The 22,728-nt window shown below is 49.9% G+C and overlaps 1 protein-coding gene across 1 annotated transcript in view; it reads left to right on the plus strand.

Moving 5' to 3' along the window:
- Window positions 1-22,728, plus strand: part of LOC135548160 (ADP-ribosylation factor-like protein 15) — a 78,051-nt gene that overhangs the window by 23,519 nt on the left and 31,804 nt on the right. The window contains exons 2-4 of the mRNA XM_064977479.1: window positions 3,834-3,978; window positions 4,266-4,325; window positions 19,777-19,985. Of these exons, the coding sequence (XP_064833551.1) occupies window positions 3,834-3,978; window positions 4,266-4,325; window positions 19,777-19,985 (414 nt within the window). The remainder of the gene's footprint in view (window positions 1-3,833; window positions 3,979-4,265; window positions 4,326-19,776; window positions 19,986-22,728) is intronic.

Below are 22,728 nucleotides of genomic sequence, written 5' to 3' on the forward strand. Positions count from 1 at the left end.
AGCGCTCAGCCACAAAACCGATACCTGCCATGTTGTTGAGTCAACAAAAGTCAGAAATAGCATAATAAATATTCATTTACCTTTGATCTTCATCGGGATGCACTCCCAGGAATCACAGTTCCACAATAAATGTTAATTTTGTTCGATAAAGTCATCATTTATGTCCAAATACCTCCTTTTGGTTCGCATTTAGTCCAGTAATCCAAATGCACAATGCGCGAGAACTAAGTCCAGATGAAAAGTCAAAAAAGTTATATTACAGTTCATAGAAACATGTCAAACCATGTATAGAATCAATCTTTAGGATGTTTTTATCATAAATCTTCAATAATGTTTCAACCAAACAATTTCTTTGTCTTTAGAAATGAAAAGGAACAGAGCTCGTGCTCACGGCCATGCGCGTGACTAAACTAATGGCTTTCAGCCAGACCCCTGAGGCAAACCACTCTTATTCGCTCCCCCTTCACAGTAGAAGCCTGAAACAACGTTCTGAAGACTGTTGACATCTTGTGGATTAGGAAATGCATTCGGACCAAATTTGACACTGTATATTGGATAGGCAATCACTTGAAAAACTACAAACCTCAGAATTCCCACTTCCTGGTTGGAATTTTCTCAGGTGTTCATCAGCCATATGAGTTCTGTTATACTCACAGACATAATTCAAACAGTTTTAGAAACTTCAGAGTGTTTTTTTTATCCAAATCTACTAATAACATGCATATATTAGCTTCTGGGCCTGAGTAGCAGGCAGTTTACTCTGGGCACGCTTTTCATCCAAATGTGAAAATAGCGACCCCAGCCATAAGAAGTGTTAATCAGCTTCTTGATTTGCCACACCTGTCAGGTGGATAGATTATCTTGGCAAAGGATGTTGTATGTGTCGAACTGCTTTTTTTATTTTTATTTTTATCTTGGCCAGGTCGCAGTTGTAAATGAGAACTTGTTCTCAACTACCTACCTGGTTAAATAAAGGTGAAATAAAAATGAGAAATGCTCACTAACAGGGATGTAAACAAATACAGTACCAGTCAAAAGTTTGGACACACCTACTCATTCCAGGGTTTTTCTCATTCCAGGGTTCTACATGGTAAAATAATAGTGAAGACATCAAAACTATGAAATAACACCAGAAAAGTGTTAAACAAATCAAAATATTTTTTAGATTTGATATTCTTCAAAGTAGCCACCCCTTACCTTGATGACCGCTTTGCATGTGTGGTTCCCACCGTGAAGCATGGAGGTGTGATGGTGTGGGGGTGCTTTGCTGGTGACACTGTCTGTGATTTATTTAGAATTCTGCAGCAATACGCCATCCCATCTGGCTTGCGCTTAGTGGTACTATCATTTCTTTTTCAACAGGACAATGACCCATCACACCTCCAGGCTGTGTAAGGGCTATTTGAACAAGAAGGAGAGTGATGGAGTGCTGCATCAGATGACCTGGCCTCCACATTCGCCCGACCTCAACCCAATATAGATGGCTTGGGATGAATTGGACCTGCGAGTGAAGGAAAAGCAGCCAACAAGTCCTCAGCATATGTGGGAACTCCTTCAAGACTGTTGGAAAATCATTCCTCATGAAGCTGTTTGAGAGAATGCCAAGAGTGTGCAAAGCTGTCATCAAGGCAAAGGGTAGCTACTTTGAGGAGTCTAAAATATATTTTGATTGAGTTCTTATTTGGTTACTACATGATTTCATATGTGTTATTTCATGGTTTTGACGTCTTCACTATTCTACAATGTAGAAAATTGTAAACATAAAGAAAAACCTTTGAAAGAGTAGGTGTGTCAACTTTTGACTGGTCTTGTATGTGCACAAAATTTGAGAGAAATAAGCTTTTTGTGCATATATACATTTCTGGGATCTTGTATTTCAGCTCCTGAAACATGGGACCAACATTTTACATGTGCGTGTGTCTTGTTGCTCCTAACCATCTCTTATAGCAAGGCTGCAGTAGGAGTCTGCAAGGACTCACTCAGATAGGAGTCATGGCTGTTGATCGACTGGTTCAAGCTGTTGGTCATGCTCCTTACCCCCGACTCTAATTCTCTCCATGAGTTCCTAAATACAAACATCGTCAAGTTGTATATTTGTTTGGAAACTTGCCAGTCTGGTATAGGGCTAGTGGAGCTTGGTCATCTAATCTTGTAGGCTATTGACATTTTCAATCAGGGAAAGGGAAAATTTGATGTGAGCAGTAGTGATGGAACTTGCTGGCACATGCCACCTGGTGGTGAAGTTGAAATAATGACCAAATTCACAAGATGGAAATTTGAACTATTTCTGTGTAGTTGACGATCAGAATTTGTCTAGTTTTTAACTTTTTGTTTTATTTGTTCTGAAAACGGTAGTATTGTCAACTATCCTGTGTCTGCTTTGTAACAACGTGATTTAGTCCTACGTCATGAGAGATGAGCAGCCTGCCATCTTATTTAGAACTACTTTATAAACATGTAATATTTAGGAGATTAGGTGCCAGACTGGTCCTGCCATCACCCATCTCATAATAGTGATGTGAGAAAAAGCACTATACACTGAGTATACTAAATATTAGGAACAGCTTCCTAATATTTAGTATTCTAAATAATTAAAGTCACCACCAGAGGGCAGTCTCTTCCCATGTAATGGTGTAGTAGTCAATGGGTGGAGGACACTGTCCCCGAGTCTGTGCTGTTATCACTCATAGTCTGAGAATGGTATACCGATGTCAACTTTCTAAATCTCAACCTGACCTACTTTTTTTGTCTGTTCCTGGGTTTGTAATGTTAAGATCAATTTGTTTAAGCTGCTATTTCAGACTCTGCTAGGCTACACACACGTCTGTAATTGGTACCAATGAGGAACATGTTTATCTAGTGCAACACCTGTGCAACACCTGTGCAACATGAAAGGCTTGTCTTGTCTTATCTCCTTCCGCAAGGGGAGATCAGTGGGCTATTGTTTATATAGAGCAGCGCATGCTACTGGTTCGAGCTGAGCTTACAGTTTTACATGTGATGTTTCTTCTATGAGCAGGAGACTGCTTAGCTGACCAGACCCATGTCATTTCCTTTATCAGCACCCAGATAAAGGTGAGGAACCTGGGATCTGTTTCTACTAAAAGGACCAGAGACCTGGTGCACATTGCTTGTTGTGTAGAAACATGACATAACCACCATGGGGCCCTTACTGTGTGTGAGACCGGGTGTGAGACCATGACCAGCTTCCCTGGTTTCTATTTCAATAGGAGGCCCCTATTGAGGTTTCTTTGATCTTCCATGTTGACGGAGCAACAGTCCCTCAATGACTTGGACCATGTTGCATAACACATCTGGAGGTTCACGTTCACTCACAACATCCTGTACTAATACTATGGTACCTCAATGCATCCTCTCTTAGCAGACTGGCTATATAAGTTCAAAGACGTATGGTGTGTGTCACACAGGATTGTGTGTGTCATAGGATTGTGTGTGTCACAGGATTGTGTGTGTCATAGGATTGAAATGAAATTGAAGAGGAGAGAGGACTCCCCCCCCCTCCTCTCCAGATCCTACATGATCTTTGGCTGGAAACAGATGGAGTTAACAGATGTGACCCTGCCCGACGTCTCCAGAGTGGCGAGTGGCGTACTCGGTGGCAGAACAGACGTCAGTAGTGTCACAGAGTAGATCAGTGGGTGTAGAATCCAAACACCAAAACACAGATTCCACAGATACTCCAGCTCTGGCCATCAGACCTGTTATTACTCTAACTCTGCAGCCCTTCTCTCCACCCCATCTTACATATCCTTTTATCTCTCTTTCCCTCTGTGTCCCTCTTCTCTTCATCCGTCTCTCCCTTCTACCTCCAGTGTTTCAGGACACTGTGCTGTAAAGGACCACCGTCTCCCAGACCAGAGTATGACCTGGTGTGTATTGGACTCACAGGCTCGGGGAAGACCAGTCTACTCTCCAGACTCTGCAGTGAAGCCACAGACAACATCGGGCCAACTACGGGTGAGACTCGCTTCACCAGAAGAAATCACCTTTCAAGTCCAAATGCTCTTTACACAGTTAGGCCTATATCACTTTTATATCACATTTAAGCTTCAGTAGTTATGTGGTGAGCATTCAGACATCTTCCCTACCTGCTGAAAGAACAGAATTATAAGCCTTTCACAACACATACATGTGCTTCAGGCCTAAATGTGTTGAAGACGTGCTGAACACCTTTCTCTTGCCTCTTGTTAAGCACGGTCTGCCATATCTCTGTGTGAAGCTTCACATGTCATTCTGTTTTCTAGGTTTCAGCATCAAAGCTGTTCCATTCCAGAATGCCATTCTAAACGTGAAGGAACTCGGAGGTAATTCCTTCACCTATTTTCGTTCATGATGGAAACACATTGTTGAAGTTGTTGGGGTACTCAAGTTTTCTAGGTCAGTGGGCAAAACGATTTTAAAAAGCAATGGGTCGTATTGTTGGACAAGTATAGATGGGACTTCCTGCCGTTTCAAAAAGTTTTCTCCCATTCCGTGGTAACTGAACATAACCCTGGCTATACACACTCCAGCAATGTCAGAATATCCCCATATACAGTTGAAGTCGAAAGTTTACGTACACCTAAGCCAAATACATTTTTACTTAGTTTTTCACAATTCCTGACATTTAATCCAAGTAAAAATGTCCTGTCTTAGGTCAGTAAGGACCTAAAACAGGAGTTAGGATTTATTTTAAGAATGTGAAATGTCAGAATAATAGTAGAGAGAGATTTATTTCAGCTTCTATTTCTTTCATCACATTCCCAGTGGGTCAGAAGTTTACATACATACACTCAATTAGTAGTTGGTAGAATTGCCTAGAAATTGTTTAACTTGGGTCAAACGTTTCAGGTAGCCTTCCACAAGCTTCCCACAGTAAGTTGGGTGAATTTGGCCCATTCCTCCTGACAGAGCTGGTGTAACGGAGTCAGGTTTGTAAGGCCTCCCTGCTTACACACGCTTTTTCAGTTCTGCCCACAAATTTTCTATAGGATTGAGGTCAGGGCTTTGTGATGGCCACTCCAATAACTTGACCTTGTTGTCCTTAAGCCATTTTGCCACAACTTTGGAAGTATTCTTGGGGTCATTGTCCATTTGAAGACCCATTTGCGACCAAGCTTTAACTTCCTGACTGATGTCCTGAGATGTTGCTTCAATATATCCACCTAATATTCCTGCCTCTTTTTAGTTCCATAAATCGGGGGGGGGGGGGGGGGGTGTCTCTGGGAGTTAGGGAGACAGGACTGTGTTGTTTGAGTCTGATATGGGAGATGTTTGCAGGTCACCAGGTCATGCAGCACTGGTAATGTTTCTGTTTGGCTCTCTGTCTATCTCCCTGACAGTAGTCGTGTCTGTCTGCTAGGGATTGTATTGTTTTTGGTTCGTCTGGCTGAGATGTTTTTGGTTCGTCTGGCTGAGATGTTTTCGGTCTGTTCGTGGCTTTAGGAGAGATGATCTGGGAGTTCAAAGCAGAGGGATTCCTCACAGCCTGTTTCCCGTCAGTGGGATGATGACATCATGCTGTGTGTGATCTGTCAGTCTGTGGCTTTCTCTATTTAATATTTGCTAAATTCCTCACATCATCTCTCCATGCTCACCTCTTTCCCCAAAAGAAGGTCCGAGGGGGAGACCTTCTCCAATACAGTTGACAAGGAGTTGAGTAAACAGGATGTGAGGAATTGTGTAAAGATAAACTGCGATAGGGTCTTTCAGGTATTGTCTATCTACCAGGTTGGCGTGTAGCAGCCAGCCAGCCAGCCGGTCGGCGTGTAGCAGCCAGCCAGCCAGCCGGTCGGCGTGTAGCAGCCAGCCAGCCAGCCGGTCGGCGTGTAGCAGCCAGCCAGCCAGCCGGTCGGCGTGTAGCAGCCAGCCAGCCGGTCGGCGGGTAGCAGCCAGCCAGCCAGCCGGTCGGCGGGTAGCAGCCAACCAGTGGGTAGCGGCCGGCCAGCCAGCCAGCCAGTGGGTAGCGGCCGGCCAGCCAGCCAGCCAGTGGGTAGCGGCCAGCCAGCCAGCCAGTGGGTAGCGGCCAGCCAGCCAGCCAGTGGGTAGCGGCCAGCCAGCCAGCCAGTGGGTAGCGGCCAGCCAGTGGGTAGCGGCCAGCCAGTGGGTAGCGGCCAGCCGGCCAGCCAGTGGGTAGCGGCCAGCCAGCCAGCCAGTGGGTAGCGGCCAGCCAGCCAGCCAGTGGGTAGCGTCCAGCCAGCCAGTCAGAGGGTAGCAGTCGGCGGGTAGTAGTCAGCGGGTAGTCAGCGGGTAGCAGCCAGCCAGCTAGTCAGCGGCTTGCAGCCAGCCAGCCGGTCGGCGGGTTGCAGCCAGCCAGCCGGTCGGCGGGTTGCAGCCAGCCAGCCGGTCGGCGGGTAGCAGCCAGCCAGCCGGTCGGCGGGTAGCAGCCAGCCAGCCGGTCGGCGGGTTGCAGCCAGCCAGCCGGTCGGCGGGTAGCAGCCAGCCAGTGGGTAGTGGTAGCAGCCAGCCAGTGGGTAGCGGCCAGTGGGTAGCGGCCAGCCAGCCAGCCAGTGGGTAGCGGCCAGCCAGCCAGCCAGTGGGTAGCGGCCAGCGGGTAGTCAGAGGGTAGCAGCCAGTAGGTAGCAGCCAGCCAGCCAGTCAGTGGGTAGCAGCCAGCCAGCCAGCCAGTCAGTGGGTTGCAGCCAGCGAGCCAGTCGGCGGGTAGCAGCCAGCCAGTGGGTAGTGGTAGCAGCCAGCCAATGGGTAGCAGCCAGCCAGTGGGTAGCGGCCAGCCAGCCAGCCAGTGGGTAGCGGCCAGCCAGTGGGTAGCGGCCAGCCAGCCAGCCAGTGGGTAGCGGCCAGCCAGTGGGTAGCGGCCAGCCAGCCAGCCAGTGGGTAGCGGCCAGCCAGCCAGCCAGTGGGTAGCGGCCAGCCAGTGGGTAGCGGCCAGCCAGCCAGCCAGTGGGTAGCGGCCAGCCAGTGGGTAGCGGCCAGCCAGCCAACCAGTGGGTAGCAGCCAGCCAGCCAGTTGGTTGTTAGCGGCCAGCCAGCCAACCAGTGGGTAGCGGCCAGCCAGCCACCCAGTGGGTAGCGGCCAGCCAGCCAACCAGTGGGTAGCGGCCAGCCAGCCAACCAGTGGGTAGCGGCCAGCCAGCCAACCAGTGGGTAGCGGCCAGCCAGTCAGTGGGTTGCAGCCAGCCAGCCAGCCAGTGGGTAGCAGCCAGCCAGCCAGCCAGTGGGTAGCAGCCAGCCAGCCAGCCAGTGGGTAGCAGCCAGCCAGCCAGTGGGTAGCAGCCAGCCAGCCAGTGGGTAGCAGCCAGCCGGTAGTAGTCAGCGGGTAGTCAGCGGGTTGCAGCCAGCCAGCCGGTCAGCGGGTTGCAGCCAGCCAGCCGGTCGGCGGGTTGCAGCCAGCCAGCCGGTCGGCGGGTTGCAGCCAGCCAGCCGGTCGGCGGGTTGCAGCCAGCCAGCCGGTCGGCGGGTAGCAGCCAGCCAGTGGGTAGTGGTAGCAGCCAGCCAGTGGGTAGCGGCCAGTGGGTAGCGGCCAGCCAGCCAGCCAGTGGGTAGCAGCCAGCCAGCCAGTGGGTAGCGGCCAGCGGGTAGTCAGTAGGTAGCAGCCAGCCAGCTCGTCAGAGGGTAGCAGCCAGTAGGTAGCAGCCAGCCAGCCAGTCAGTGGGTAGCAGCCAGCCAGCCAGCCAGTCAGTGGGTTGCAGCCAGCGAGCCAGTCGGCGGGTAGCAGCCAGCCAGTGGGTAGTGGTAGCAGCCAGCCAGTGGGTAGCAGCCAGCCAGTGGGTAGCGGCCAGCCAGCCAGCCAGTGGGTAGCGGCCAGCCAGTGGGTAGCGGCCAGCCAGCCAGCCAGTGGGTAGCGGCCAGCCAGCCAGCCAGTGGGTAGCGGCCAGCCAGCCAGCCAGTGGGTAGCGGCCAGCCAGCCAGCCAGTGGGTAGCGGCCAGCCAGTGGGTAGCGGCCAGCCAGCCAGCCAGTGGGTAGCGGCCAGCCAGTGGGTAGCGGCCAGCCAGCCAGCCAGTGGGTAGCGGCCAGCCAGTGGGTAGCGGCCAGCCAGCCAACCAGTGGGTAGCGGCCAGCCAGCCAACCAGTGGGTAGCGGCCAGCCAGCCAGTCAGAGGGTAGCAGCCAGCCAGCCAGCCAGTCAGTGGGTTGCAGCCAGCCAGCCAGCCAGTGGGTAGCAGCCAGCCAGCCAGCCAGCCAGCCAGTGGGTAGCAGCCAGCCAGCCAGCCAGCCAGCCAGTGGGTAGCAGCCAGCCAGCCAGTGGGTAGCAGCCAGCCAGCCAGCCAGTGGGTAGCAGCCAGCCAGCCAGCCAGTCAGTGGGTTGCAGCCAGCCAGCCAGCCAGCCAGCCAGTGGGTAGCAGCCAGCCAGCCAGCCAGTGGGTAGCAGCCAGCCAGCCAGCCAGTGGGTAGCAGCCAGCCAGGCAGTCAGTGGGTAGCAGCCAGCCAGCCAGCCAGTGGGTAGCAGTCAGTGGGTAGCAGCCAGCCAGCTAGTCAGTGGGTAGCAGCCAGCCAGCCAGCCAGCCAGCCAGCCAGCCAGTGGGTAGCAGCCAGTCAGTGGGTAGCAGCCAGCCAGCCAGTCAGTGGGTAGCAGCCAGCCAGCCAGCCAGCCAGTGGGTAGCAGTCAGTGGGCAGCAGCTAGCCAGCTAGTCAGTGGGTAGCAGCCAGTCAGCCAGTCAGTGGGTAGCAGCCAGCCAGTGGGTAGCAGCCAGCCAGCCAGTCAGTGGGTAGCAGCCAGCCAGTGGGTAGCAGCCAGCCAGCCAGTCAGTGGGTAGCAGCCAGCCAGCCAGCCAGTGGGTAGCAGTCAGTGGGTAGCAGCCAGCCAGCTAGTCAGTGGGTAGCAGCCAGCCAGCCAGCCAGCCAGCCAGTGGGTAGCAGCCAGTCAGTGGGTAGCAGCCATCCAGCCAGTGGGTAGCAGCCAGCCAGCCAGTCAGTGGGTAGCAGCCAGCCAGCCAGTCAGTGGGTAGCAGCCAGCCAGCCAGCCAGTGGGTAGCAGTCAGTGGGCAGCAGCTAGCCAGCTAGTCAGTGGGTAGCAGCCAGTCAGCCAGTCAGTGGGTAGCAGCCAGTCAGTGGGTAACAGCCAGCCTGTCAGTCTGCGTGTAGCGGGTAGCAGCCAGCCAGTCAGTCATTCAATGGGTAGCAGCCAGCTAGTCGGTGTGAAGTGGGTAGCAGCTAGCCAGCTAGTCATTCAGTGGGTAGCAGCCAGCCAGCCAGTTGGTTGTTAGCAGCCAGTCGATAGCAGCCAGCCAGTCAGTCAGTGGGTAGCAGCCAGCCAGTCAGTCAGTGGGTGGCAGCCAGCCAGTCAGTCAGTGGGTAGCAGACAGCCAGTCAGTCAGTGGGTAGCAGACAGCCAGTCAGTCAGTGGGTAGCAGCCAGCCAGCCAGTCGGTTGGTAGCAGCCAGCCAGCCAGTCGGTGCGTAGCAGCCAGCCAGTCAGTGGGTAGCAGACAGCCAGTCAGTCAGTGGGTAGCAGACAGCCAGTCAGTCAGTGGGTAGCAGACAGCCAGTCAGTCAGTCTGTGGGTAGCAGACAGCCAGCCAGCCAGTCAGTTGGTAGCAACCAGTCGGCGTGTAGTGGGTAGCAGCCAGTCAGCCAGTCGGCGTGTAGTGGGTAGCAGATAGCCAGCCAGTCATTCAGTGGGTAGCAGCCAGCCAGTCATTCAGTGGGTAGCAGCCAGCCAGTCAGTCGGTTGTTAGCAGCCAGCCAGTCAGTCGGTTGTTAGCAGCCATCCAGTCAGTCAGTCAGTGGGTAGCAGCCAGCCAGTCAGTCAGTCGGTGGGTAGCAGCCACCCAGTCAGTCAGTCGGTGGGTAGCAGACAGCCAGTCAGTCAGTCGGTGGGTAGCAGACAGCCAGTCAGTCAGTCGGTGGGTAGCAGACAGCCAGTCAGTCAGTCGGTGGGTAGCAGACAGCCAGTCAGTCAGTCGGTGGGTAGCAGACAGCCAGTCAGTCAGTCGGTGGGTAGCAGACAGCCAGTCAGTCAGTCGGTGGGTAGCAGACAGCCAGTCAGTCAGTCGGTGGGTAGCAGACAGCCAGTCAGTCAGTCGGTGGGTAGCAGACAGCCAGTCAGTCAGTCGGTGGGTAGCAGACAGCCAGTCAGTCAGTCGGTGGGTAGCAGACAGCCAGTCAGTCGGTGGGTAGCAGACAGCCAGTCAGTCAGTCGGTGGGTAGCAGGCAGCCAGCCAGTCGGTGGGTAGCAGCCAGCCAGTCAGTCGGTGGGTAGCAGACAGCCAGTCAGTCAGTCGGTTGGTAGCAGCCAGCCAGCCAGTCGGTTGGTAGCAGGCAGCCAGCCAGTCGGTTGGTAGCAGGCAGCCAGCCAGTCGGTTGGTAGCAGGCAGCCAGCCAGTCGGTGCGTAGCAGCCAGCCAGTCAGTGGGTAGCAGACAGCCAGTCAGTCAGTGGGTAGCAGACAGCCAGTCAGTCAGTCGGTGGGTAGCAGACAGCCAGTCAGTCAGTCGGTGGGTAGCAGACAGCCAGCCAGCCAGTCAGTTGGTAGCAACCAGTCGGCGTGTAGTGGGTAGCAGCCAGTCAGCCAGTCGGCGTGTAGTGGGTAGCAGATAGCCAGCCAGTCATTCAGTGGGTAGCAGCCAGCCAGTCATTCAGTGGGTAGCAGCCAGCCAGTCAGTCGGTTGTTAGCAGCCAGCCAGTCAGTCGGTTGTTAGCAGCCATCCAGTCAGTCAGTCGGTGGGTAGCAGCCAGCCAGTCAGTCAGTCGGTGGGTAGCAGACAGCCAGTCAGTCAGTCGGTCGGTGGGTAGCAGCCAGCCAGTCAGTCGGTCGGTGGGTAGCAGCCAGCCAGTCAGTCGGTCGGTGGGTAGCAGACAGCCAGTCAGTCGGTCGGTGGGTAGCAGACAGCCAGTCAGTCGGTCGGTGGGTAGCAGACAGCCAGTCAGTCGGTCGGTGGGTAGCAGACAGCCAGTCAGTCGGTCGGTGGGTAGCAGGCAGCCAGCCAGTCGGTGGGTAGCAGGCAGCCAGCCAGTCGGTGGGTAGCAGACAGCCAGCCAGTCGGTGGGTAGCAGCCAGCCAGTCAGTTGGTGGGTAGCAGACAGCCAGTCAGTCAGTCAGTCGGTTGGTAGCAGCCAGCCAGTCAGTCGGTTGGTAGCAGCCAGCCAGCCAGTCGGTTGGTAGCAGCCAGCCAGCCAGTCGGTTGGTAGCAGCCAGCCAGCCAGTCGGTGGGTAGCAGCCAGCCAGCCAGTCGGTGGGTAGCAGCCAGCCAGCCAGTCGGTGGGTAGCAGCCAGCCAGCCAGTCGGTGGGTAGCAGCCAGCCAGTCAGTCGGTGGGTAGCAGACAGACAGTCCGTCGGTCGGTGGGTAGCAGACAGACAGTCCGTCGGTCGGTGGGTAGCAGACAGCCAGTCAGTCAGTGAGTAGCAGCCAGCCAGCCAGCCAGTCGGTTGGTAGCAGCCAGTCGGCGTGTAGTGGGTAGCAGCCAGTCAGCCAGTCGGCGTCTAGTGGGTAGCAGATAGCCAGCCAGTCATTCAGTGGGTAGCAGCCAGCCAGTCATTCAGTGGGTAGCAGCCAGCCAGTCATTCAGTGGGTAGCAGCCAGCCAGTCATTCAGTGGGTAGCAGCCAGCCAGTCAGTCGGTTGGTAGCAGCCAGCCAGCCAGTCGGTGGGTAGCAGCCAGCCAGCCAGTCGGTGGGTAGCAGCCAGCCAGCCAGTCGGTGGGTAGCAGCCAGCCAGTCAGTCGGTGGGTAGCAGACAGACAGTCCGTCGGTCGGTGGGTAGCAGACAGACAGTCCGTCGGTCGGTGGGTAGCAGACAGCCAGTCAGTCAGTGAGTAGCAGCCAGCCAGCCAGCCAGTCGGTTGGTAGCAGCCAGTCGGCGTGTAGTGGGTAGCAGCCAGTCAGCCAGTCGGCGTCTAGTGGGTAGCAGATAGCCAGCCAGTCATTCAGTGGGTAGCAGCCAGCCAGTCATTCAGTGGGTAGCAGCCAGCCAGTCATTCAGTGGGTAGCAGCCAGCCAGTCATTCAGTGGGTAGCAGCCAGCCAGTCATTCAGTGGGTAGCAGCCAGCCAGTCATTCAGTGGGTAGCAGCCAGCCAGTCATTCAGTGGGTAGCAGCCAGCCAGTCATTCAGTGGGTAGCAGCCAGCCAGTCATTCAGTGGGTAGCAGCCAGCCAGTCATTCAGTGGGTAGCAGCCAGCCAGTCATTCAGTGGGTAGCAGCCAGCCAGTCAGTCGGTGGGTAGCAGACAGCCAGTCAGTCGGTGGGTAGTAGACAGCCAGTCAGTCGGTGGGTAGCAGACAGCCAGTCAGTCGGTGGGTAGCAGACAGCCAGTCAGTCGGTGGGTAGCAGACAGTCAGCGTGTAGTGGGTAGCAGCCAGTCAGCCAGTCCGAGTGTAGTGGGTGGCAGCTAGCCAGCCAGTCATTCAGTGGGTAGCAGCCAGCCAGCCAGCCAGTCAGTCGGTTGTTAGCAGCCAGTCAGTCAGTCAGTCGGTTGTTAGCAGCCAGTCAGTCAGTCGGTGGGTAGCAGCCAGCCAGTCAGTCAGTCGGTGGGTAGCAGCCAGCCAGTCAGTCAGTCGGTGGGTAGCAGCCAGCCAGTCAGTCAGTCGGTGGGTAGCAGCCAGCCAGTCAGTCAGTCGGTGGGTAGCAGCCAGCCAGTCAGTCAGTCGGTGGGTAGCAGCCAGCCAGTCAGTCAGTCGGTGGGTAGCAGCCAGCCAGTCAGTCAGTCGGTGGGTAGCAGCAAGCCAGTCAGTCAGTCGGTGGGTAGCAGCCAGCCAGTCAGTCAGTCGGTGGGTAGCAGCCAGCCAGTCAGTCAGTCGGTGGGTAGCAGCCAGCCAGTCAGTCAGTCGGTGGGTAGCAGCCAGCCAGTCAGTCAGTCGGTGGGTAGCAGACAGCCAGTCAGTCAGTCGGTGGGTAGCAGACAGCCAGTCAGTCAGTCGGTGGGTAGCAGCCAGCCAGTCAGTTGGTGGGTAGCAGACAGCCAGTCAGTCAGTCGGTGGGTAGCAGACAGCCAGTCAGTCAGTCGGTGGGTAGCAGCCAGCCAGTCAGTCAGTCGGTGGGTAGCAGTCAGTCAGTCGGTGGGTAGCAGACAGCCAGTCAGTCAGTCGGTGGGTAGCAGACAGCCAGTCAGTCAGTCGGTGGGTAGCAGTCAGTCAGTCGGTGGGTAGGAGACAGCCAGTCAGTCAGTCGGTGGGTAGCAGACAGCCGGCCAGTCAGTCGGTGGGTAGCAGATAGCCGGCCAGTCAGTCGGTGGGTAGCAGACAGCCGGCCAGTCAGTCGGTGGGTAGCATCCAGCCGGTCAGTCAGTCGGTGGGTAGCATCCAGCCGGTCAGTCAGTCGGTGGGTAGCATCCAGCCGGTCAGTCAGTCGGTGGGTAGCATCCAGCCGGTCAGTCGGTCGGTAGCAGACAGCAAGTCAGTCGGTTGTTAGCAGACAGCAAGTCAGTCAGTGGGTAGCAGCCAGCCAGCCAGCCAGTCGGTTGGTAGCAGCCAGTCAGTCAGTCGGTTGTTAGCAGACAGTCAGTCAGCCAGTGGGTACCAGTCAGCAGGTAGCAGCCAGCCAGTCAGTGGGTGGCTCAGGCATCTGAAAATACTAATCTCACACCATGCATGATGTCATACCATTTGTGGAAAATGTGGTTTCTGTTATCGTCACACGTGATTGTAATGCAATATGTTTTCTGGTAAACTGGCTTGTAGTCGTGTTTTCTGTTCGTCTAAAGTTACATATATACACTGAGTGGACAACACACCTGATCTGCCCATTACATACAGTTGAAGTCAGAAGATTACATACACTTTATCCAAATACATTTAAACTCTGTTTTTCACAATTTCTTACATTTATTCCTAGTAACAATTCCCTGTCTTAGGTCAGTCAGGATCACCACTTTATTTTAAGAATGTGAAATGTCAGAATAATAGTAGAGAATTATTTCTTTCATCACATTCCCAGTGGGTCAGAAGTTTACATACAATCAACTAGTATTTGGTAGCATTGCATTTAAATTGTTTAACTTGGGTCAAACGTTTCAGGTAGCCTTCCACAAGCTTCCCACAATAAGTTGGGTGAATTTTGGCCCATTCCTCCTGACAGAGCTGGTGTAACGGAGTCAGGTTTGTAGGCCTCCTTGCTCGCACACGCTTTTTCAGTTCTGCCCACAAATTGTCTATAGGATTGAGGTCAGGGCTTTGTGATGGCCACTCCAATACCTTGACTTTGTTGTCCTTAAGCCATTTTGCCACAACTTTGGAAGTTTGCTTGGGGTCATTGTCCATTTGGACGATCCATTTGCGACCAAGCTTTAACTTCCTGACTGATGTCTTGAGATGTTGCTTCAATATATCCACATAATTTTCCTACCTCATGATGCCATCTATTTTGTGAAGTGCACCAGTCCCTCCTGCAGCAATGCACCCCCACAACATGATGCTGCCACCCCCGTGCTTCATGGTTGGGATGGTGTTCTTCGGCTTGCAAGACTCCCCCTTTTCCCTCCAGACATAACGATGGTCTTTATGGCCAAACAGTTCTATTTTCTTTTCATGAGACCAGAAGACATTTCTCCAAAAAGAACAATCTTTGTTCCCATGTGCAGTTACAAACCGTAGTCTGTTTTTTTTTATGCCAGTTTTGGAGCAGTGGTTTCTTCCTTGCTGAGCGGCCTTTCAGGTTATGTCAATATAGGACTCGTTTTACTGTGGATATAGATACTTTTGTACCTGTTTCCTCCAGCATCTTCACAAGGTCCTTTGCTGTTCTGGGATTGATATGCACTTTTTGCGCCAAAGTACGTTCATCTCGAGGAGACAGAACGCATCTCCTTCCTGAGCGGTATGCCAGCTGCGTGGTCCCATGGTGTTTATACTTGCGTACTATTGTGTGTACAGATAAACGTGGTACCCTAGGGCGTTTGGAAATTGCTCCCAAGGATGAAGCAGACTTGTGGAGGTCTACAATTGTTTTTCTGAGGTCTTCGCTGATTTCTTTTAATTTTCCCATGATGTCAAGCAAAGAGGCACTGAGTTTGAAGGTAGGCCTTGAAATACATCCACAGGTACACCTCCAATTGACTCAAATGATGTCACTTAGCCTATCAGAATTAAGCCATGACACACTTTTCTGGAATTTTCCAAGCTGTTTAAAGGCACAGTCAACTTAGTGTATGTAAACTTCTGACCCATTGGAATTGTGATACAGTGAATTATAAGTGAAATAATCTGTCTGTAAACAATTGTAGGAAAAATGACTTGTGTCCTGCACAAAGTAGATGTCCTAACAGACTTGCCGAAACTTTAGTTTGTTAACAAGAAATTTTGTGGAGTGGTTGAATAACGAGTTTTAATGATTCCAATCTAAGTGTATGTAAACTTCTGACTTCAACTGTAGACTATCCAGGTGAAATCTATGATCACGTATTGATGTCACTTGTTAAATTAACTTGAATCTGCTACCTACTGGCTCAATCAAGCCTTGAGACAATTGAGACATGGATTGTGTATGTTCAGAAGCTGAATGGGCAAAACCAAACATGTAAGTGCCTTTAAACAGGGTATGGTAGTAGGTGCCTGGTGCACCGGTTTGTGTCAAGAACTGCAACGTTGCTGGGGTTTTCACCTTCAGCAGTTTCCTGTGTGTATCAGGAATGGGTCACGGGCCAAAGGACATCCAGCCAACTTGACACAACAGTGGGAAGCATTGGAGTCAACATGGGCCAGCATCTCTGTGGAACGCTTACGACACCTTGTGGAGTCCATGCCCCAATTAATTAAGGCTGTGGGAGGGGGGGGGGATGGGGGGGGTTCTTAATCTGCTGTACATGACCAAAAGTATATGTACACCTGCTTGTTGAAAATCTCATTCCAAAATCATGGGCCTTAATATGGAGTTAGTCCTCCCTCCTTTGCTGCTATAACAGCCTCTTCTGGGAAGGCTTTCGACTAGATGTTGGAACATTGCTGCAGGGACTTGCTTCCATTCAGCCAGAAGAGCATTAGGAAGGTCGGGAACTGATGTTGGACGATTTTAGGCCTGGCTCGCAGTTGGCATTCCAATTTATTCCAAAGGTGTTCGATGGAGTTGAGGTTAGGGCTCTTTGCAGGCCAGTCAAGTTCTTCCACACCGATATCGACAAACCATTTCTGTCTGGACCTTGCTTTGTAAAAGGGGGCATTGTCATGATGAAACTGCAAAGGGCCTTCCCCAAACTGTTGCCACAAAGTTGGAAGCACAGTATCATCTAGAATTTCATTGTATCCTGTAACATTAAAATGTCCCTTAACTAGGACTAAGGGGCCTAGCCCGGTGTTTCCACTTCACAATAACAGCACTTAGAGCTGACCGGGGCAGTTCAAGCAGGGAAAATATTTGACGAACTGACTGACGGTGCCACGTTGAAAGTCACTCTCTTCAGTAAGGCCATTCTCCTGTCAATGTTCTATGGCGATTGCATGGCTGTGTGCTCGATTTTATACACGTCAGCAACGGGTGTGACTGAAATAGCCAAATCCACTAATTTGAAGGTGTGTCCACATAGTTTTGTACATACGAACAGTACCAGTCAAAAGTTTGGACACCTACTCATTCAAGGTTTTTTTTTTTTACTTTTACTGTTTTCTACATTGTAGAATAATAGTGAAGACATCAAAACTATGAAATAACATATGGAATCATGTAATAACCAAAAAAGTGTTAAACAAACCTTTTGCCTTGATGACAGTTTTGCACACTCTTGGCATTCTCTCAACTAGCTTCACCTGGAATGTTTTTCCAACAGTCTTGAAGGAGTTCCCACAAATGCTGAGCACTTGTTGGCTGCTTTTCCTTCACTCTGCAGTCCAACTCAACCATTGTGTTGAGGTCGGGTGATTGTGGAGTCCAGGTCATCTGATGCAGCACTCCATCACTCTCCTTCTTGGTCAAATAGCCCTTACACAGTCTGGAGGTATTGGGTCATTGTCCGTTTGAAAATTATAGTCCCACTAAGCACAAACCAGATGGGATGGCGTCTAACTACAGAATGTGGTAGCCATGCTGTTTAAGTGTGCCTTGAATTCTAAATCAATCACAGTCAGTGTCAAAAGCAAAGCACCCCCACACCACAACACCTCCTCCTCCATGGTTTACGATGGGAATTACACACCGTCACACGGTGTGGAGTTGCTTTGCTTTTGACACTCCTTGCTTCACGGTGGCAACCACGCATGTAGAGATCATCCGTTCACTTACTCTGCATCTCACAAAGACATGCCGGTTGGAACCAAAAATCTCAGATTCGGGCTAATAAGACCTAAGGACATATTTCCACCTAATATCCATTGCTCGTCTCTTCTTCTTATTCGTGTCCTTTTAGTAGTGTTTTCTTTGCAGCAATTCGAACATGAAGGCTTGATTCACGTAGTCTCCTCTGAACAGTTGACATTGAGATGTGTCTGTTACTTTAAGCATTTATTTGGGCTTCAATTTCGGAGACTGGTAACTCCAATGAACTTTTCCTGTGGTGGTCCTCATGAGAGCCAGTTTCATCATAGCGCTTGATGGTTTTTGCAGCTCACTTGAAGAAACTTTAAAGGTTTTTGGAAATATTCCATATTGACTGACCTTCATGTCTTAAAGTAATGATGGACTGTCATTTCTCTTTGCTTATTTGAGCTGTTCTTGCCATAATATGGACTTGGTCTTTTACCAAATAGGGATATGTTCTGTATACCACACCCACCTTGTTACAACACAACTGATTGGATCAAATGCATTAAAAAGGAAAGAAATTCCACAAATGAACTTTTTAGAAGGCACACCTGTTAATTGAAATGTATTCCAGGTGACTACCTCATACAGCTAGTTGAGAGAATGCCAAGAGTGTGCAAAGCTGTCAAGGCAACGGGTGGCTACTTTTGAAAAATAAAATATATATTTGGTTTGTTTAACTTTCTTTTGGTTACTCCATGATTCCATATGTATTATTTCATAGTTTTGATGTCTTCATTATTATTGTACAGTGTAAAAAAGAAAGAAAAACCCTGGAATGAGTAGGTGTGTCCAAACTGGAACTGTATGTACATACCTCTGTATATAAATAGAGAGGGAGATGAACACACACAATAGCCAGTGGTCTTATATGAGTGTATGGGAGCCTTGCTGATGTCCTAATAGCCTGCAGAAGACCCCTCCGCAAGATTATGTTTGAACATTGGTTTCAACATTGTTTCTCAGGCCACAGTAGTGATGGATAGCCAAGCTCTTATGCTTGGCAGATTTTTCAGCATCTGTTCTTGAGCAATAGATTCATCTTGATAATACGGTCTAGTTAAGACTTCACTTCCTACCCCTCCTCTAACCCCCCCCCCCCCACACACACACACACAATTATTTGAGGTGTTTTGATACGTAATAGTTCATCTGTAAGCTGTTTCAGCTCATACTCCCACGCAATATTACTCAATTTCTTGAGCAGGCATGATGGTCAAGTTGGGGGATGAAGTTTTTAATGGATTCTCAGAGTAGTAGGCTAATCGTCTGTAAACACTTGTATTGAGGGGCGGAATCAGCCATAAACACGCCTGGATCGTATTCATGAGGGCAAAATGTTTTAAAGTGCTTTGCAATGGAACATTAAAACAAGTGTTTCTTGTTGGACAAGTCCAGGTAGCCCCTCCCTGTTTCGTCTGTTTTCCTCCGTTTGATTCCTTAATGAATAACACCCGAATGAGAGATGACGGTGGGCGTGGTTAAATTACAGTCAGGTCCACTTTTCCTATAGCCCCAGAGATGGAAGAGTGAAACCATGGCCTCTTTCTCTTTTAGATTTCAGAAAAATAAGTGGTTGTTTTTCCAGCCACACTCAGAGAGAGTAATTTAACAATGTGGGTCCTGATAATGGACCTTATTCCTACGACGTTGTGGTTCTATTCCCCCTCTCTGTCACTCACTCTAACCAAAGCCATGCCCTGCCTGGTGAGTCTTTTGTACCCCCAAATTGTTGTGCAGAAAAGGAACCATATGTTCATTGTAAAAGAAAGTTCATTTGAACTGTGCTGTAGAGTGGCTCTCATAGGGAACTGCTTTAATGTGCTCTGAGTTGTTTCTCCTTTAAAGATAATCTTTGTGTGCGTCCCAAATTGCACCCTATTCCCCTTTTTATAGTGCACTACTTTTGACCCAGAATGCAATGGGAGTCTGGCCAAAAGTAGTGCACTATACAGGGGATAGTGTTCCATTTGGGATGCAGACTTCTTTTTTGTGTTGAACACACTTCATTTAGACAGACATGTAATTTCCCCACCGGCCCCCAGCGCAACAGAGCGCAGAGGCTAAAAGTTGGCCGTCCCGAGGTCTTAAAAACACAATGCGCTATCCACAAAGATCTTATGAAAGGAGGGTAGAAGCATTTGGAAAATGTTCTCCAGACGTATTCCAATTGAAACAATGTTGAAATTCATAGCATTTTTCCCCTTTTCTTGCTGGAGGTCTCTGTCGCTCATAGGTATCCATTTTATTTGCTGGATTATCAACCTACAATTGAATTATGTAGAACAAGCCTCTTGAAGCTAACGATTAAAAACCAGTTTGGTTGTGACTGGCACTAAGAGTATGTAATAGCTTGTGACAGTGTGTTATAATTTGAAATCATACTGGAGCCAGTGCCAAGAGAACATGTGTGTGTTTTCATATTATGTGTGTGCTTGTCTGTGTATAGCATGTGTGGGGGCCTGTCTATCAATTGAAGGAGCTAATTGAATTGAGGTATTTGAACTAGTGTGGTACTACTAATTGTGTGGGGTGTCAGTGTGCATGTGTGTGTGCGTGCGTACATGCGTGCGTCCGTTTGTGTGTGTGTGTGTGTGTGTGTGTGTGTGAGCATCCATCCCTGTGCTCATGCATACAGCCGTCTGTCTTTTTCTCCAGGAGCAGACTCGATAAAAAAGTACTGGTCGCGGTACTACCAGGGTTCCCAGGGAGTGGTGTTCATCCTGGACAGCGCCTCCACAGACGAGGACCTGGAGTTGGCCCGCACTGAGCTCCACTCTGCCCTGCAGCACCCCCAGCTCTGCACCCTACCCTTCCTCATACTGGCCAACCACCAGGACAAACCAGCCGCTCGCACTACACAGGAGGTAGGCCGACCGCACACACACACAAACTAGTGATGCGTGGGTAGGCTCAAATTTTTTATCCACTAGGCTACCTGCCGCCCTTGGCACTAATGTGTGGTTATATCCGCTGTGCGAGCGGGTTTAGGGTCATGAAATGTTGTGTGGATGAATTGCGGGCAGGTTGAATAAAGACTAAACCAATGCATAACAAATCCATGTGCAATTCATATCGATAGGCTACATTGAGGTTTTCCTTTCATTATTTTTTTTCTGTCATTGGTGTGTTAGCCTAAACTTTAGTTCCTATCTGTACAAGGGCCAAATGTTTTGGGAACAGGGAGGGCCAAAACAGAACAGCCTGATGTTTGGGAAAGATGTTATGTGTGATGATTGAGGCGCTATACAAGTTCAACCGTCACAAGACTGTAACTTCAAATATGACAGGTCAAGGAACTGTGCTGTTCAGATGGGTTAAATGGACACTGACATCTGGACTCTGACTGTAGGTCTATAGCCTCTCACATTGCCTTAACATTAACTGCTGCAGAATTAAACATTTCTTGCAGCAAGATGATACACCAAATGTACATTTGGACTCAAACAGGAGTGGAGAAATATGATTTCTTTCTTTCAGCATGTTGAGAGAATGAATGCATGTTAGGGAAGGTGAAATCTTTATCAGCATCATAAATGCTGATTTATATTTCAATCACATAAAATATGCATCCAAGCCGAACTGAAATGTTGTCAAAAACATGTTGGGTTGTTTCACAGATTTTAATTCCCTTAAACTGGTCAAAATGATTTCATTTGGAAATGTTGCATGGAGTTATTTTATTTTCTACCCGGTCCCTAAATGCTGTGCCAGAGAAGCAGAGATGAAAGAGAACTTTACCGATGTTAACTAGATTTTCACTTTCACACATATAGTGGGGCAAAAAAGTATTTAGTCAGCCACCAATTGTGCAAGTTCTCCCACTTAAAAAAATGAGGCCTGTAATTTTCATCATAGGTACACTTCAACTATGACAGACAAAATGAGAAAAAAATATCCAGAAAATCACATTGTAGGATTTCTAATGAATTTATTTGCAAATTATGGTGGAAAATAAGTATTTGGTCAATAACAAACGTTTCTCAATACTTTGTTATATACCCTTTGTTGGCAATGACAGAGGTCAAACGTTTTCTGTAAGTCTTCACACACTGTTGCTGGTATTTTGGCCCATTCCTCCATGCAGATCTCCTCTAGAGTAGTGATGTTTTGGGGCTGTTGCTGGGCAACACGGACTTTCAACTCCCTCCAAAGATTTTCTATGGGGTTGAGATCTGGAGACTGGCTGGGCCACTCCAGGACCTTGAAATGCTTCTTACGAAGCCACTCCTTCGTTGCCTGGGCGGTGTGTTTGGGATCATTGTCAGTCACTAGGTCCCCCCGTGTGGTTCTGGGATTTTTGCTCACCGTTCTTGTGATCATTTGATCTCACGGGGTGAGATCTTGTGTGGAGCCCAGGATCGAGGGAGATTATCAGTGGTCTTGTATGTCTTCCATTTCCTAATAATTGCTCCCACAGTTGATTTCTTCAAATCAAGCTGCTTACCTATTGCAGATTCAGTCTTCCCAGCCTGGTGCAGGTCTACAATTTTGTTTCTGGTGTCCTTTGACAGCTCTTTGGTCTTGGCCATAGTGGAGTTTGGAGTGTGACTGTTTGAGGTTGTGAACAGGTGTCTTTTATACTGATAACTAGTTCAAACAGGTGCCATTAATACAGGTAACGAGTGGAGGACAGAGGAGCCTCTTAAAGAAGAAGTTACAGGTCTGTGAAAGCCAGAAATCTTGCTTGTTTGTAGGTGACCAAATACTTATTTTCCACCATAATTTTCAAATAAATGCATTAAAAATCCTACAATGTGATTTTCTGGATTTTTTTTCTTTCTCATTTTGTCTATCATAGTTGACCTATGATGAAAATTACAGGCCTCTCTCATCTATTTAAGTGGGAGAACATGCACAATTGGTGGCTGACTAAATACTTTTTGGCCCCACTGTATATAGCGGGGCGGATGGGTTGTTGACAATTGGCGGCGGGTGAACAGTTGGCCCGTGCAACACACACACACCTGCTGCACACTCCGTACAGGAGATCATTAACAATGATGGCTATAAATGCTATATATTATGGCATAATACTTGTAATAGAATGTATATCTATGGCAAATGATAGACTAGTGTCCAGTCCAGGGAGTGTACTTGTACATCAAGCTACCTCATGCTACAGAAACAGGAGATAGGCTTCTGCCCTATGGGCTGTTCTGTCTCAGACAGGGCAATTTATGGTAACAACACAACACTGACATTCAAACTAACACCAACCCTGGGCCTGGGGATGTGGCTTCACACCCAAGTAGACCAATTATTGTAACATAACACTCAGACACTGGCCTCTTTATGCACATCCTTTCCCACCTTTTGAATCCAAATCGACAGGGAATGCTGAACACCATGTCCAGCAGGCTAAATTGTACACATGAAGTCTCAATTATGTTTTCTTTTGGTTGAGTCACGTAACCAGATTGCAATCAGGTAAAGACGTCTTCCCTATACAACCAGTACACAACCTGCCTATGGGGTGATGAAAGACACAATAATGACAACGTCACTCCAACCAGTTCTGCCTGCTGGCTAAAGGCCAATAGACAGACACCGTTTAGAGCACTAACATGCCCGACCTGCACTCTGTTTGAGAAGAGCTTCTATAACCAA

The sequence above is a fragment of the Oncorhynchus masou genome, chromosome 11, assembly GCF_036934945.1.
Source record: "Oncorhynchus masou masou isolate Uvic2021 chromosome 11, UVic_Omas_1.1, whole genome shotgun sequence".
NCBI lineage: Eukaryota > Metazoa > Chordata > Actinopteri > Salmoniformes > Salmonidae > Oncorhynchus > Oncorhynchus masou.